A 17,410-nucleotide genomic window follows, 5' to 3' on the forward strand; every position below is an offset into this window, starting at 1 on the left:
CCCCCCCCCCCCCCCCCCCCCCCCCGGCACCCCCTGATTATGCTCTGAGCCCCTCCCCCCCGCACCCCCTGTTTACCCTCGGAGCCCCTCTTCTTTTCCCTTCACAGCAACTGGCCGGCAAGGGTCCAGCGAGGGTCCAGCCCTGCTGTCCGTCTTCTTGCTTCTGTCCTCCCTACTGCAAATGAAACCAAGAACAAGCCGACCCTTTCCACCCTCTTCACTTCCTTCTGGCCACCGGTGTTCAGAACACGGGCTCCGGAGCCATCCAGCTTGGGTGCGACCCTGGCTCGGCCTGTCCTCGCTGAGAGTCACATGTGTGTCCTTCCGTGCAAACCTGGGTGGTGCCAGCCCCTCCCCCACGGCTCGCTTGGGGTTACAGTGGTTCCTACACGCACGGTGCTTAGAACAAATGCCGAGTATTAGGACCACGTAAGTATCAGCTATCATTTCTTTTCCTTTCCCGTTGAACCTCTTGGAAAAGATGTCCGCATTCACTATCTCCACTTCTGACCCCTCATTCACCCTTAACATTGCTACCTGTCCAGACAGCACTCAGGGCTTTAAAAGAAGTTGGCTCAGGAGGCTTCCCACGTGCAAGAGCAACTTCCTGCCCCGCCCCTCCCCACCTGCGGGAGGCACCCCCAGGGGCAGACTCTGCCTATTGCTTCTGGTTTTCTTCCGGGATCTACCTTCGTGTTTCCAAATAATCACCACGTATGAGTCTTCCCTGGTTCATCAGCTTCAGACGTTACTTTTCAGTGTCTGATTCCAGCAGATGAAGGTCACACACGCCCACACCTTTTCCCTCCCCGCCCTCCCTCCGCCGTCTCATCTTTTCTAAATGGATTTACCAAGTGGCACATAATGATCGTATTTCATGTCCCGACTCGCTGACTCCCCCCCACCCAGAGTTCACAGTCGCCCTCCGTGTGCTTTACTTAAACTCATGTCCCTGTCACCAAGTCTTCCGCAGCTGCACAGGGGACCACACAGCTCTCTGATCCTGTCATCCTTCAGGCGGACAGATTCGGGCCCCCTCAGCGCACTGCCCCTGGGAGACTCCTCGCCTCCCGCTCCGCCTGCGGCCCTGCCGCTGGGCCGTACCCCTCCCTCCTCATGATAATCAGGCTGAAAATAACCGTCCTCAGGATTTGGAGGCTTCTTTTTTTTCAAATGGCCACGATCCTTATTAGCCTCAGAAGCCGGCGGGAAGCTCCAAGCCGGAGGAGAGCTTCATGCAGTGGCTTCCCTAAACCTCGCGGGCCTGGGACCTGACCGGCGGCGGGCAGCCCTGCATAGCAGCATCTCCAAGTCCTTTGATGACAGGTCCTTCCATTGCTCCCGTCCCCTGGCTGCCAGGGCTTGGGACCTCTCCCAGGACATTCTGTCTCTAGACAATAAACTTCTCAACTCCTGCCAGGATACAGAAGGGGAGTCACCTGGCTGCCAAGAACGGGAGGAGGTGCCCAGGAGTCTACCTTTCACTGGTCCCTACTTTTTGCCTCATGCCTCATCTCCGTCTCCAGAGCACAGGGGCCCCAGGTCCTGAGCCTTTGGGATGCTGTGACGCGAAGGGGCTGGTTCCTTACTATCACCGTCGTGGGTGTCTGGTGTGCAGTTTTCTCAGCCCTGCTCACTGCTCCACTCACTTTCCAGCTTCCGTGACGAGCTCTCTCGTCTGCTGGTTCTCCCATTCTCTTTGCCCTTGTGCTCACACCATTTTTATTCCTTTATTCTTCTATTGGTGAGGTTTGGGGAGAAAGCAGAAATAAAATAGGTTCAACTCGCCATCTTTAACCAGAAGTCTTATCCCATTAATTATTCAACCAGGTGCATACCAGCTCTGCCCCTTGGACCGCACTGAAACGACACTCAGGTCACCAGGGGTCTGGGTGGCAAACCCCCAGGGATGCCCTCTGTCCTTGTCCGCTCAGCCTCTCGCCGAAACTGCCCTGACACCATGATGCGTCCTCCAGGTCTCCCCCTACCCCTCAGGCCATCTCCTCTCCCCGTTTTTCTTCGGAGGCGCCGTTCCTCTGTTCACTCCTTTCGTGTGGTCTGTGTCCCGGGTCCCCTTCTGTCCTCTGTCTGCCTGCCAACCCCGGGGAGTGCGTTCCTCCCCAGACCTTTCCTGCCATCCGGCACCGGTGACCCCGGCATCGTCACCGTCAGTCCAGACCTCTGAACAGATTTCTCCAAATGCCATCTGGACGTCACCTCTAGATGTTGCCCAGAACCCCCAAACAGCACAGAGCCAAATTCCCGGCTCCGGGGCCCTCAGCCAGATCTCTCTTCCCCTGGCTTCTTCATCTGTTTTGATGGCGTCACTATCCAGACGTTGCTCAAGCTAAGTAACAGAAATCTTTGTATGTGTTAACAATTACGCAATACTGATTTATGTGAATGTATAAATGCACATATAAACATTTATACATACATTTATATATATCTTATTAAGGAAAGTTCCAGGTATATATAAAAAGTAGGTGTCCTCAACACCTAACTCCCATAATTATCAATCTGCAGCCAGTCTCGTTTCATCAATGATCCTCACTTCTTCCCCTTCCAGAGCCTTTGGACGGCGCCCCAGGCATCAGGAGAGACTGACATGTACCTCTAAGAGACAAGAGACCGCTCTTCTTCACCCTTCCCTGCCTCACCCGGTGCCAGCAGAGGCACCCCCCACAGACTTCAAGGTCAAGGCCAAACTCCTCCCATGGGGTCCTATCTGGCCCTGCCCCCGCCCCTGCTCCAGCCACACACGACTCTGCTCCCTGAAGCACCCACCCGGCGTCTGCTGCCGGGGCACCCCTTGTCCCCCCTTCCCCTGGCCAGCTGCCTGCCGAAACTCGAGCTGGCCCCCAGCTCCCCGGGACACCGTCGTCTCCGGCTGCAGACGGGGAGCTCCTGAGGGCAGGAACCCCGGCCTATCTCTGAGGCCCCAGAACTGCACTCGGGGCCTGGACCGAGGTGGGCCTCGTGTTCGCACAGTGAACGAGTGACTCAATCAGGAGACGACCAGAGAAGTGAGTGAAAGACTCCCCTGTGGGGGGCGGACAGGGAAGACCTGGGCAGAAGCAGGGGTACCGCGGGGCTGGCGACCCCACGAGTTCACGTGGGGGGCCTAGGGAATGGCAGTGGCTCTGACAGAAACAGAGGAAACCTGGAAAGCAAGCGGGCTTTTGAGGGTGACAATGGAATCTAAACATCTGTGTATGTGAAACGCCACGTGCCGGCGGGAACCCAGCAGCGCGTGGTGACACAGGGGTGGAGGGGTGAGGGGAGTACTGGTGGCGTAGTCGGAGGCGCGGTGCCATGGCAGAGAAGGGGCTTACGGAGGGTCCATCGCCATCTCTGTCCTCCTCCTGGTAAGGGGTCAGACTGCGATCTAGGAATCCCTTGTGGAGAGGCGGTGGCCAAAGTCACGAGGACTCCTGTGCAGTCGAGGGGACCCCGGCGGGGTGGGGGGGGAGCGAGCACTGCAGAGTGAGCCTGAAGGGCACCGACGCCTGGAGTAGTGATGGAGCCACACCAGGGCGCGAGGGCCTCAGGCGGAGGGTCCCAGAAGCAGGACAGGAGGGGCTGCTGCCGGGCCCACTCATGTCACAACAGCGGCAGGTGCACAGGTGGGGGGGGGTGGCCGGGAAGGGGCGCTGTGGGCAAGGGACAGGCTCTTCAGCAGGAGAGCGTGGGCGGTGAAGGGAGCCGCGGCTTCAGCTAATTCCCTCCAAAGGGTCACGGTTCCCTAACAGGTGCCCGGAGGCCGCCGAGGGCAAGAGGAGGAGTCGGTGGAGAGGGAATGAGCGCCGGGCAGGGAGGGGGCAGGGAGGGGGCAGGGAAGTGAGGGACGGGACTCATCCCCCAGGCGGAGGGTGAGCCCACCATACTCGGACCGCAAACGGATAAAATAAGGGGGTTCAGGGAATTTCCATAAACACAGCCACTCTTGCCCAGCCCCACAGCCCCTCCCAAGCCCTCCGGCAGAGATTTCAGACCCAGAGTCGGATGTAAAGGAACCAAGGGCCTCAATCCCTTTCCCACATCCTGCGTCACTCCAGCGCTGCCCAACATGCTGGCCGCTAGCCACCTGTGGTTACTTAAATTTAAATATAATAAAATTAAAACTTAGCTCGTCACACTGGCCACATTTTAAGTGTCGAATAGCCTAAAATGGCCGGCCAGTGGCCACTGAATTGAGCAGTGTAGACCGAGAACATTTCTATCATGTGGAAGGTTCTAGAGTCTGGTGGTATTTCACCTCTTCTATCTCATCAACGTTCAGCTCCTTCCACCTTACCAAGGGTTCATTTTGAGCCCTCAGACACCAATTCTCCCAGGTCCTGGGGAGAAGAGCTATGGGCTGGCCGTGCGGGCGGGTCTCTGGACCGTCCAGGCCTGACCCCCTTCAGCCTCCGAGCGCGCCCACAAGCTTGGGACTTTCTGTCCTGTCTGCTCAGGGGGCGAATGGAGTCACCACAGAGGGAAGACACCTTTGCAGACCTCAGCCGTCCACAGCCATCCTGCCTGCCGCCCTCCTCGCTGGAGGGGCTTTGGGTCTGGCCCCCTGCTTCATCCATTCCCACTGTCCCCGGCCCACGACGAGCTGTCCTTCCTTCTGTGCTGCCCTGTGACAGACAAGCGGCTGCCAGATGCCCCTGTACGTAGGGAGGTTTGCTGTACCTGCCGGGCCACGGCCCTGCTCGGGGGACGCAGAGGATGACGAGACTGGGAAGGCCCCCAACCCTCTTCTAAGTCACCTTCCGCTGGACAGGTGTGACTATAGGTTACTTTGTCACTTAAAGGACGGGGGCGGGGGGAGGGAGTCCTGCGAGGGGAGGCACAAATGGCACACTATCTCCAAGACACAGGAGGACAAAGCCCGGGGCCCTTCATTCCCAGGAATGTCCGGCACTTCTCTGCCTTGGCTGATGCCCTTCCCAAGATAGCATTCCTTTTACGGAAGGCGCAGCGAGCGGGGCCCGTGGGTCTTCCGCGTCGAGGGAAGCCGGGCGAGTGCTGGACATGGTTGGGGAGAGCCGGCAGCCCTTCAGGGGAAGCCTCCGCCCCCGAGGAGCCGCCCCTGCCGCCCCTTCTTTGGCCACTCCTCTCCGGTCTGATCACTTTCTAGGATCAAACCTGGAGAAGTGAGGACGGAGTTCTAATTTGGGCACAGAGCATGGTATGCTTCAATCTTCACAAAAGAGCAAATAACTCTGCCGGTCAAAATTCCTCAAGGGAAAAAAGCCCCCACCCCCACCCCCGCCCAAGGGGCTCAACCTCGGGGCTGCACACCACATCTCTGACCACCTTCAGACAACCCCACTGGCCCCGGGTGTGAGGGAGGCAGGGACAGGGACGGGCGGCCACGCCCCAGGGTGACATCTGTGTTCTCCTGTCTCCCTCCCAACAGGCCCCATCGGACTCTCCATGTATTAGACAAGCTGGAGAATGAGAGGCAGAAACTCATCTGCTTCATCCGAAGGCCACGGGGCGTGGGGAGCTGCCCCGGCAAGTTCCTGGCATGGAAGTCACAGGAGCATCTTCCCGCCCCTGCCCGGCTGCCCGAGGCCCCGCGGCCCCGCCCCCCGCTCTCCACTGCTAGTAACTCAGCAGAAAGGTCTTATTTAAGCAGCCAGGGGGCCAGCCAAGTCAGAAGCAGCAACATGTCCTAAAATGGTCAAAGAAAACTCCACAGGTCTGGCTGCAGCTCTGCTCCTAAAGGAAGGGCCTAGAACCGGGCAGGGCTGAGGAGTCCGACTCCCTGTCACCCCGCCCCAGACCTCAGGCCCCAGACTAACCCCCTTCCTGCTGGCCACTTACCATTCCACAGCACCTCCAGCGCGTGGGGGGCCCGCGGGACAGCTTTGTCCTCTCTCAGCACAGGGCTGGCATAGGAGGCTAAGTAAGGGACCGAGGTCCAGATCTGTTAGCGGGAAGGGGGCGGCAGTGAATGAACGAGACCGACCCCACGCGCGCACACACCCGCTCTCATTTCCTCGCTCATCACCTTCCTCCACCCCCCAGGCTCCCGCTGACCCCTGGGAGTGCTCCCCGTGCAACCGGAGGCCACGGCTGGGTCCAGGGTGGAAGCGGAGAAGCGCAGCCCAGCTCTACTCTCTACCGAGGGTTTGGAATCCTCAGGGAAAACCCCAGTGACAATGCTGAGCCTGCCTCTTCGTTGGAGACAGGGGCCATCAGCTGGCACGAGGGCAGATGAAATGAAGAGCACTAAGTACCCACAATGCACCAGACGATGTTTCAGGCGCTGAGCCCCCTCCCTCGGTCGCTCTGGGCAGGGGTCCCTGCCCCGCCAACACCCGCTCACCTTGGCCGCGTTAACGAGTCTCCACGCGTTGAGCAGGCCGAACCCGTGCTGGTGGCTGTGGCTGAAGCCAGCCTCGTTGGTGACCCAGTCTGCCCGGCGGTCCTCATACTGAGGGGACAGAGGTCCTGGTTAGTCTCGGGGACGTCCAAAGGACGGCTGGCCCTGAGCAAGTCAAGGCTCACGGGTGCTCCCCTGCTCCCAAAGCCGAAAACCCATGTAGAACTTCTGACTCCCTAAAACTTAACTACCAACCGCTTACTGTTGACCGATGCTTTACCAACAACATAAACGGCTGGTGAGCACATCTTTGGTATATATATCATGTGTCGTATTCGTACGGTAAAGTCAGCCGGAGGAGAGAAAGTGTTACCAAGAAAGCCACAGGGAAGAGAAAATACATGTGCAGCGGAGCCAACGCATTCAGACCATGCCGCTCAGGGATCAACACTAATGTCAACAACCTAACTCTGGTGTCCTTGCTCGCCCTGCTGGCTGACCCGGTCCAGACTCTCCCACCGGGGCTGCTAGGAATGGAGTCCCCAAGGAAAGCTGGGACAAAAGGTCAGAGCCCCGTGATGTCACCACCTCCATGGCTTGCTTCTAGACAGGGAGCGGGAGTCACAGGCCCCGGAATGCGGGAGCCCAGCCAGAGCAGGTGAGCCGGCCCAGGCAGAACAGGGACGGACGGGGTGTGGCCTGGGATCTTGCCGGGGTCCCCATGCCTCTGCTCTGAGAGGCACTGGGCACCTCACTCCTGGGACACTCAGGGTCTGAAGCCTCCTGATCCCTACAAGTGCTCGGAAGCAGAGGCCTGGGCAGGCCAGGCCGGCGTGGCTCTGGCCGCGAGGGCCTCACCTGCGTGGCCGTGAAGACGATGATGTGCTGGACGTCACGCCAGGTGAGGCAGGGCCGCACCTGCAGCATCAGGGCTATCATGCCCGCCGCCAGGGGGGCTGCGGCCGAGGTCCCCGTGTGGCCCTCGGTGCAGCCTGTGCCCTTCTGAAGGTCCCAGTCAGTGGTCACCTGGGGAGTGGACAGGGGTGGGGGGGGCCGGGTTAGACGCTGAGTTCCCAGGTGCAGCGGAGAGAGGGGCGGAGCTGTGGAAGGAGCCTCTCAGGCTGGCCGTTGCTTTGTGAGAGCTGAGTCTCCGACCGGAGGGGGGCCCACTCGCGGGTCGGGACAAAGGAGATCCCGGGTGACGGGCTCGGAGAGCTGGGAAAGGGAGGCAGGTCTCAGGGCTACTCAGGAGGGTCCGGCTGTGGGCAGAAGGGAGATGGAGGTGGGCAGAGGCCGGACGTGCAGAGGATGGTGTCCGGATCTCCCCGCCTGGCCCTCCACCCCCACAGTGGTGCCAGAGGGAGCTGCGGGGGCTCCCGGGCCCCAGCCGGAGCAGGGCCGGTGGTGACGGCACCGTGCGAGGAAATCCAGCCTGGCAGCTCAGCGATAGGGACGGGAGTGACATCAGCGGGAACAAAGGGAGCGTGTTCCCAGGGAGAGGGGACTGGGCCTGGTGTCTACACTGCCTGCCCGCCCCGCTGCTCTGGGCCCGGCGTCTACACTGCCTGCCCGCCCCGCCGCTCTGGGCCCAGTGTCTACACTGCCTGCCTGCCCCGCCGCTCTGGGCCCCGTGCCTCAGCGTGGTTCCCGTGAGCCCCCCTGCTGCGCCTGTGGTTGGAGGCGACAGTGGGGGCAGGGAGGAGAGCCGTCTGGGGGGAGAGGTGGCATCCAGTTTTCACGCTCTCATCAACCTGGAGCCACACGGGTTTGCCCGAACCTGCTCCGCCATGTGGCACTTAGGATGTGGCTCACGGTGCTGACAGTCAGACCTAAGAGCGGCTTTCTCCAGGCCTCTCTCTGGTCAGGACAGGGGAGCTACCTGCTGCCAAGAGCTGCCCCTCCCGCCCCCGTACCCACCGCTTCCCTCCCAGCTGCTCCTGCAGTTGCCAAGAGACGGGATTTTAACTCGGACGCCATGCGCTCCCAGGAGACAGGGGAAAGAACCCTCCAAGCTGTGGTCTCCATGACACGGGGAGGCCGCCTGTGCCAGGGAGCAGACTGGTTTTTTCCCTGTTAAGGGAACAGCGTCACCGGGACCGTCCCGTGGCTGGAGGGCTGTGAATGGGCCTGGGGTGGCGGGAGCCCTGGGGAGCCACGGGGAGTCTAGGGCCGCACCCTGGCAGGCCTTAGGGTGGGCAGTGCCTGCCCCATGCCCTGTCGTCAGGAAGGCCGCTCCTCTGAGCTGAGTGGGTCACTGAGCAGAAGTTGGCCACACGGTCCCCAAGGCGAGGACTCCGAGAGTCAGGAACTTGGCTAAACAACCTCCTCTTTTCATCACTGGCCACATGCCAGTTCGGATGGAAGGCGGGGGTGGGGGGAGAGGTCGAGCTGAGTTAGGGAATGGCCAGCACAGCCAAGCAGGAGTGGCCCCGGGGCTGGGGACGCCTCTGTGGGAGTGGGCTCCCCAGAGTTCCGCTGGGGGCCACTCCTGCTCTGCCTCCGCACCCAGCCTGACCTCGGCTGGGCTGCCCTCTGAGCCAGACCCCTGCCTGCCGGGCAAAGGGCCTCTTAGGTTTTCACTTCAGCCCAGTCCCTTCCTCCCCACACGGGGGCAGGAGGCTGAGGTCCTGGCACAGGGCCTTGGAACCATGTGTTGACCAGAAGTCACTTACTGGCAAAACAAAATTTCAGTTTTGGGAAACAAATCTGACCTGGCAGGAAGACGGACCAGCCCAATTCCCGGGGGCCCCAGAGAGACCTCGTACCTGGGCCACTGCAGACATGGGACCCGCCGGGCTCCGGCGCAGCTCCTCCCCACCCCCAAACTACTCTATTCTGGGCGGCGGGGACAGGCAGGGAGCTGGAGGGTCCCAGGCTGGGGACCCAGCCCGCACCTGGCGGAACGGAGCTAAGCCCGCGGGGGCAGGCATCAGACTCTGAGTTCTTTAAGAGGTTCCCACAAGCCTGAGAAGCTCCGCGCCCGGCTCCAATCTCTTGGGTGACATGGCTCCGGTTCTCGCTCCAAGGAACGAACAATTTCTTGGTGGACAGAGACATTTCCGGACTCCATTCCCGCCCGTCCCATATCCCGTAAGGACAGTCGCCAGCTTCACCCCCGACTAGGAACGTGACCAGGACTCATGGTATTTACGTAAGGGCTAAAGGGTAATGGACCGGAGGGTTTTTTTCTAAGCCCAAAGGAATTAGCCAAAGCCCGAGCTCTACCGAAGGAAGGCGGCCTAGAAGGAGTGCTTTAACCCGGGAGGTGCTCAGTAGTCCCTGTAACGAAGCGTGCGTTTGAAAGTTAAACTTCTAAAGATAAAAGCCGTTTGCATATCTGTTTAGAGTCCTCGGCACCGACTTTCCAACAGTGGCATACCCTCTGAGCCCCGCGCCTGCCAGTGGGAGGGCCGTGCGGGACGGGGCAGGGGCGCAGGGACACACGGAGATGGGCTGTGCTGCCTGGGGGGCAGCACGGGGCCCGGGGGCACTCACGATGCTCCGAAGCATCTTGTCCCCACCGCTGAAGGTGACGGCCAGCATGGAGGCACACTCCTCGGCGTAGAAAGGCATCCGTCCCTCCTCGTCCACGGCACCTGGGGACAGGGCGGGGGAGCAGGCGCCGGGTTACCTTCTGGGAGGCTGTCCTGGAGCAGGCGCCTCAGAGTGGCCACGCCCGTCACCTAGAGGCAGCCTCAGGCGGCAGAGCGTGTCCTGTGCCCGGAGACCAGTCTCCATCGGTCCCCGGGTCCCACTGCCACCTCTACACAGACTCGTCTGTTCACACACTCATTCTCCTCGACATTATTAATTATCTACCGCAAGTCACATGCTGTGAGGGGCACGGGGCCCCAAGGAAAAGGCCACAGTCTTGATCTCAAGGAGCCTGAAGTCGGGGAAGAAGCCGGGTAAGTGAATCAATGCAACGGGGAGAGCAGATGCTGTGGCAGGGGCACAGGGACAAGGCGTTTAGTCCAGGACTGGGGCGGGGGCCAGGGAAGGCCGCGGGCAGGAGGCAAGCGGCTCGGGGGTAGAGACGCCGGAACAGAGGCCTAGCCAGACGATGGGCTGGAAGTTTCCTGGACTATGGAGCCTACGAAGGACAGCCTGAGACCCTGTGAGAGCAGCGCTGGCCCCTCCTGACTACGGGGGCCTGAGGAGAAGACAGACACACGGGAGCCAGGGTGCCCCAAAACACACAGCCCCCCAAAACAACCTCCTTACCACTGAGTCACACACACGCACCCAAATGCAGTCTCCACCAGTGAGTCCTCCACACACGGACCGCACAGTCCCCCCACCGCGAGGCCCACACTCGCCTGCACATACGCACGCACACACCCTCGGACAGGCCCACCCGCCCCCCCCACCTATGGTGACGGTGTAGACAGAGTTGGCGTAGCCATCGTAGTTGCAGTTGTCGCCGTGCTGGCCCCCGTTCCCGCTGGCGACCACGAAGATGCTCCCGAAGCCCCGGCGGCCAGCGATCACGCCGTGCTGCAGGGCGGCCTGAGGGGCAGACCGTCCTGGGGTCAGCGAGGAGCCCCTGGGGGACCTCTATCCCCTGCTCTAATCGCCTCTCCCCTTTCTAGAAAGAAAGGGGGAGAAAGCCCAGAGGCACCAGGGTGGGGAGAAGGGGAGGGAGCAGGCAGCGCAACGACTGTCTGAGGGATGGGCCGCTGAGCGGAGACGGCGGGGCCAGAAGTGGGGCGCTGAGCCCCAGGTCACAGGGAGACCGGCCCACTTCTCTAAGGACCAGCGTCCCCCAAGCCCCCCACCTCCAGGTCATGTGTATTCTCCAAAAAGGAGGTGGAGGGGCTGGGTGATGGGGTTTGGCACCCCCAGCGGGGGTGGGGCAGGAAAGGGGGTGACCCGTGGCAGTTCTAGGACCAGAACCAACAGGCTGTCCTAGGTCTCTATCCTCATGCGCTCCACTTACCCTTCCGAGCTGATGGGGACCATCCACCGTCTTCCCGTCATCATCTGGTCCCCAGCTGTTGAGAGATACCCAGAGGGCACAGTCAGGGCCGCACTGCGGCTGCCCGCCTCCTCCCGAGTGCTCCATCCAGGACGGCCATGACCACAGGCCGCGGGGTTCCAGGACCCAGCCCTCACTCCCAGGCGGGAGACAGAAGGATGTGATAAGGCTCTTTTGTCCCTTGGAAATGTTCTCAGGTTAGGACTGCTTTAACCTGCCCCTGAAAATCCTTTCTCATGCCCTGGGGGCGGGGGGAGGTAGGGGAGACACAGTACGTGTGTCCCTCCAGGGAGGCTGGGGGCCGCCGCCTCCTGATGCAGAGCCCGAACACCAGGCTTGACGGCAGGGCACCCACAAAGGAGGTCTTGGGTCTGCGGAGTTCTTGAATCCTCCTAAGAGCCAGATGCTGAGGACCATGTCAGGCATTTAAGGGAGGCCCTGGGTCAGGGAAGGGGTGCTGCCAGGGCTGCCCCCTCCATACCCATAACTGTGACCTGACGCTGCATGTGTGTGCCCGTGCGCAGGGCGGTGGGGCTGGTGCTGGGTGTTCAGCTCGGCCGTGGCGGAGAGGCAGCCTCGTGAGCTTACTCGCGAGCATGGGCCAGACCGCGGTACGGCTCGTGGTGCCCTGGTTGTTGGGGTGACACGGGCTTTAAGGCTGAGGGAGGACCCAGTGGCAGGAGAGGGAGCGGGAGAAATCCGAGTGACGGGCTTCCGGGTCGAACCCAGTGCCAGGGCCCCGGGCCGGGACCTGGCCAAGCCAGCCCACTGTGCTGTGTTCCGTCGGAGGCCCTGCGCAGGTGCCGGGGCCGCGCGCCTTCCCGGAGCACCCCCCCCCCCGCGCCCTCGCTCACCTGCAGCTGTAGATGTCGTTGATCTGATAGTGCTTGTTGAACGCCACCGCCTCCATGCTGTCTGTCAGGGGGCCGTCCAGTACGCGGATACCTAGGCAGCGAAGGCCACATCGGCCCGTCAGTTTTGTCGGTCCCCTGGGGGGCGGGGGGGGGGGGCCACACGTGGGGACTAACTTTTCCCTCTGAGCGCTCTTACATCTTGGAATTTTTATGCCATGTGTATGGACCAGGGTGGATTTTAACATAATGCGAGGTCTTAGATTGCACGGATCCCAGGGTCTGGTGGGAAGAGGCCTGGGCCGGGGCGCAGGCAGCTAGGTCCCCCTACCGGCATCATTGTGTGCAACACCGGTGCTCAGTAAATGGCACTCGTTACCATCCCTGCTCCACGGATGCCTAATTCATGGGGTGGGTCACATCCTGGCCGCCATGTAGGGACAAACGGAGCTTTCGGAAGGGATTTGGTCCATTTCGGGCTCACCCTCCTGGTTTGTGGAGAGGACTGCTGACCTCTGCTGGCCAGTGAGGGGAACAGCCATTCTAGTGCGTGTGTAGGTTCGGAGTCGGGGGAGGGCTCCCGCATGATGGACAGAGACTGAGGGAGGGAGCCTGAGAACGACCCCCCGTGGGGGCCAGCGCTTGCTCAGCTCTCTTGAAAGGAGGGAGAGCGGACAGTGACCGTCAGGAGGACTGGGCCATGGCAGAGGAGCCCCCCCCCGCCAGACATTCAGGGTCAAGGAGGAAGGGCAGGTAAAGGGTTCTTGGGAAATTATGAAAACACAAATATAACCTAGACCAGGAACAGGAGTCACCGTTACAGTGAGTCGGGACATAAGCACGGTCAGAGAAAGCGGGGAGGCGACAGAGCGGTAGGGGCTCAAGGTCTCCGCCCCGCATCGAGGCTACTGTCCCTTTTATCTCTTTGTATGATGAGGTTCGAAGCCAACACACGTCTGAGTCACCACGGCCCTGACAACACCGATGAACTGACACGTCTCACAGGCACGGCTCTAAGCTGGCCCACTGCCCTGCGCTCTGTGTGCTGACAGCGGGACCCCCGCGGTCCCGAATTCTCGGGAGAGGGGCAGGCGGGGCACGAAGGCTGCCCGCAGGCCGGGCCCAGGACCGGGGGCAGCTACCTGCTATGCGGCTGCCGAACGCCACGCCCACCGCACAGAAGCTGTTGTTGGGCGCCGCTGCGATCTCGCCCGCGCACCTCGTGCCGTGGTGATTGCCGCTCTCCGCGTCGGGGTGCGGCATCGGGTCAGGGTCGTTGGAGTTGAGGTCGTAGCTGCCCTCGGGGCTCTGAAACACGCAGGGGCGACACGTGCTTGTTCACAGGCTCTCCGGGTCAGGCCCTGGAACTCAAGGAGGCAGGAGGCCTGGGGGCCTGGGACTCGGGCTCCGAGCCAGCACAAGCCGGCGCCTCTCTCCCTGCAAACCACCCAGGCTACAGACGGGGCAAAACTGAGAGTGCCACAGGGCTCCGGAAACTTCCTTCTCGTCCCTGGTAGAAATGGGGCCGGGAGACCACTTTTTGGCTTGGGAAACCCGGGGCGACCCGAAGACCAGGCTACAGAGAGGAAGGTGCTCACAGGGAAGTTGTCAACAAGGGCCACTCCTTGCTCCCCAGGGCAGGGAGCAGCAAGTGGAACCAGGAAGTGCCACCCGGAGTCCTGTCCCTGCGTCTTAATTGCCGGACTGGAATGCCCGCGGGGGGAGGGGGGCAGCTTAGCCGTCCCACCCCCCAGGCCCTGCTGAGCGGCCCAGTGACCCCTGGGAACGAGGGAACCAGACTGAGGCAACACCAGGGAGGAGGTAAGCCGCGGGGCCGGAGGGGTCTGGCCAGGGCCACTCACGTAGTTGGGTGCGATGTCCTGGATGGTGTGCTCCACGCCGTCATCCACGACCACCACAGTGACCCCGCGCCCCGTCACGTTGCGTTCCCACACGCCCGTCACGTTGATGTCCCTGCCGGGGCTCCGCCGGTTGTTCTGCAGGACAGACGGGGCAGGCGCTGCTCACGGGGCCTCGGGAGCCCGGGGACACGCAAGCTCGAGGCCCCTTCTCACACTTGGCCACCATCAAAAAGCCAGACAGAGGCTGTAGACCAATAGGTCGAGTGAGGACAGATGGCCGAGTGAGCTCCGGGGGAGAGCCTGGCGCCATTCACGGTGACAGAAGTGAGGCGGCGGCAGCGTTAAGCGCCGAGTGATACACTTATTACGCCACGTGATATATATCATATTGGGGCGCCTGGGGGCTCGGTCGCTGAGGCGTCCAAATCTTGATTCCAGCTCAGGTCGTGATCTCACTGTTTGTGAGTTTGAGCCCCATGTCAGGCTCTGTGCGGACAGTGCTTGGGATTCTCTCTCTCTGTGTCTCTGTCCCTCCCCTGCTCACTCTCTAAGTAAACTAAAAAAAAAATATATATATATACATATATAATCGTATTTCCGTTGTATAACATAATGTTACGAAGTACTTGCCGTGTGTCAGGCACACACACGTTGATTCACTCATCCCACCCATCACTCCACAAGGCACATACTGTTACAACTTCCGTTTTACAGGGGGGACACTGAGGCACGGAACGGGTTAAGCAGCTGGCCCCAAGGGGTGTGTCGGCAAGTGGCGGAGCGGGATGGGAGCCCGGGCAGCCTGGTGCTGGCACCCACACCCGCGCCGCTGCGGCCATCGGCCCCCAGAAGCGGGCGCAGGGAAGGGGAAGCCTATAGACGTGTCTCCTTCGGCAACGGATGGGGGTGACCCAAGAGCAACACGGCCAGAGGTCCACGAGCGAGTCAGGCACACGTGCCCCGGAAGGGCTGAGAGCGGCGGCGCCGGACTCACCAGGTGCCACTGCTGCGGGTACTTGGGGTCATTGAAGTGGACGCTGCGCTTGGCCCGCCTGAGCAGCCTCTGCTCGGAGTGCCAGCGCACGGCTTCGTGCCCGGCGAGCACGGCCTCCACCTGCTGCCGGGCGGCCTCCGCCCGCTGCTGCCCGGCCGGCGGGACGAAGACGTAGTACCCGTGGAGCTCCCCGACGCGTCCGGCGTTCAGCAGCCCCGCTGCCCGGGCCACGGCGTCCGCCTGCTGCTCCAGGGCCTCTTCCGCCCCTTCTGGGCTGTCCAGGTGCACGGCCCAGCTCAGCCCCCCCAGCCCCTGGGCTCCAGGTCCATCGGTCCCCGCCAGGCCCATGACCCAGGGAACCAGGAGGAAGAGCCCGGCTAACTGCAGCCAGAGGCAGGCGGGCAGGCCCGGGGGGGCATCCACGTGTGCCACTCTCGGCCTCCCCTTCGGCATCAGAGCAGTGGGCTGCAGACAGACAGACAGAAAGGACCTCAGAGGCGCCCACAGGGGTCTGTAGGCAGACCCAGCCATCGATGTGTCACACCTAGAAATCCCCAACCCACTACTCGCTCCTCTCGTTTTATTCACATTTATCCCTGAGCAGCAGGGATGAGCCCTCGGGTGGGGCGTGGGCCAGTCCTCGCCCCGGTGGAGACCCCCCGGCGTGAAGGGCCAGCCACCCTCTCACCAGATAATCAGGTAGAATGGCCAGTCGCTAACAGCCAACGTGCTGCTCTTTGCCACTGTTGCCCCCAGAGATTACTGGCAGAGCCATGACTGTTCTTTACAAGAGACCTTCCTCCCTTTGGAGGGGACATATATCTCTCCCCAGCTGGCAGCTCAGTCCGGTTGTCCTCAGGGCCGACTCCCCTCAATGGCGCCCCAGTCCTACCTGGACTCGGTGTGGGGCTGAGCTCCTGGTCTGGCTAACCGCCTCGCGCACATTTTGTGCCAGTGGAGGAAAGGCATCACTTTCACTGAGCAGCGTTGACTCTGAGCACAGACGGAGGACCTGTGGATCCCAGGAAAAGAAGAAATGGGGTCTTCCCAGGCCCAGGGGAGCAAGAAGCGGGTAGCCATGGACTGCAGGTCCCCTGTGACCAAGGGAGCTGGCCAATGATCAAGTATCATTTTCAGGGATCTCAAATGGGCTGCAGACTGGCAAAGAGCTGGCCAAGTCAGTACAGAGCCCAGAAACCCTACTTCCTGTCCTAACCGTCGGGCTGCCCTCTTCTTTCCCCCCAGAGGCCCAGAGGAGGGCCTGAACTATGCCGTCACCCTCATTGCGAAGCAAGGAGCATGGTCTGCTCGTAGTCCATGCGGCAGCCGGTTTCCTGATTTCTGCGTCTCTGACAGACGCCCGGGGAAGAGAGAGCAGGCAGAAAGCAGTGGAAAGGGGGAAAGCCTGACAGTGTGCACAAACCTGAACGGTGTAAAAACCAAGTAGGCAAGCGGGAAGGAAGAAATGATTGGAAAGTAGCAGTGAGGGGCTACCCCTCAGGTGCCAGCTGGGCCGGTGGGCTTGAAGTGAGGGCCGGGCTCCAAACCTGGGGCTTCCCCTCTGGTCTGACTGCAGAAGGGCCGAATTTAGAACTGGTGGGCAACCGTGGGTACAGGGACAGGTGGGTGGGCAGCAGAACGTGCGCGTGCCCACGGGTGACTGGGCTTCTTCAGAGCCGTCTGCTCTGCACCAGTGTCACCCCAAGGCAGGGCTCAGCACCCCCACACATACCCAAATGGCTCCAACTCAAAACGTTACAGAAAAACAGGTATTTTACTAAAGTCCCTTGGGAAAGGGGAAGGGACTGTCTACCACCTAACTTTTCCCTCCAAAACTCTGCATTCCACAGCGCATTCCTCCCAGCCCCCTGGCAGCCTCCGCGTCCCATAGGCAGATGCCTTTCCCCACACATGACTTGGAAAGCAAAGTCTTGCTGGAGAGCCAGATCGCGCCCCACCTAGGCAGGCCCCGCAGTCTCCTGGATCCCACTGATTTCCGGAAGAGAAATCCCACTTCCTCCTTGCTTTCTGGCGGAGCAGTGCCGTCACCTACTCCCACCCCACGTTTCTGGGGACGGAATCTTAACTACCCTCTGACGGCAGAGCACAACTTCACCCGACTGCTTTGTGCATCGTTACAGCTCTTAGGTGCCACGGGTGAAAAGAGAGAACGCGGGCAGCCCGGAGTTGTCCCAAGAGACTGTCCGCCTCCCGGTGCCTCTACCCGCGCTTCCTAGAAATCAGGTTGCGTCCGCGGTCAGTTTCCTCGGCTTCCCTCTGCCCCGTGCGCTGTGTCCCCTCCTCCGAGGGACCCGCACTGCCCCGGAGCCCGGTCCCCCGGCGCGCCCCAGAGCGGGCACTGCGGGCGCCCTCGGGGTCGCCCCCTCGTCCTCGGGGGCCGGC

General features: G+C 61.5%; 1 protein-coding gene across 2 annotated transcripts in view; it reads right to left on the bottom strand.

Moving 5' to 3' along the window:
• Positions 1-16,019, bottom strand: part of PCSK7 (proprotein convertase subtilisin/kexin type 7) — a 20,926-nt gene extending 4,907 nt beyond the window's left edge. For both annotated transcript variants that reach the window (XR_003915147.1, XM_029956206.1), the window contains exons 1-11: positions 15,900-16,019; positions 15,008-15,472; positions 14,014-14,148; positions 13,294-13,459; positions 12,155-12,245; positions 11,262-11,316; positions 10,693-10,831; positions 9,818-9,918; positions 7,181-7,348; positions 6,326-6,433; positions 5,821-5,923 (exon numbers count right to left, since the gene is read on the bottom strand). Coding sequence is in view for 1 of the 2 variants with exons in the window: in XM_029956206.1 (XP_029812066.1) it covers positions 5,821-5,923; positions 6,326-6,433; positions 7,181-7,348; positions 9,818-9,918; positions 10,693-10,831; positions 11,262-11,316; positions 12,155-12,245; positions 13,294-13,459; positions 14,014-14,148; positions 15,008-15,460 (1,519 nt within the window). In the remaining variant the exon portion in view is untranslated. The remainder of the gene's footprint in view (positions 1-5,820; positions 5,924-6,325; positions 6,434-7,180; positions 7,349-9,817; positions 9,919-10,692; positions 10,832-11,261; positions 11,317-12,154; positions 12,246-13,293; positions 13,460-14,013; positions 14,149-15,007; positions 15,473-15,899) is intronic.
• Between the last annotated feature and the right edge of the window lie 1,391 nt (positions 16,020-17,410).

The sequence above is a fragment of the Suricata suricatta genome, chromosome 11 (assembly GCF_006229205.1).
Source record: "Suricata suricatta isolate VVHF042 chromosome 11, meerkat_22Aug2017_6uvM2_HiC, whole genome shotgun sequence".
Taxonomy (NCBI): Eukaryota; Metazoa; Chordata; class Mammalia; order Carnivora; family Herpestidae; genus Suricata; species Suricata suricatta.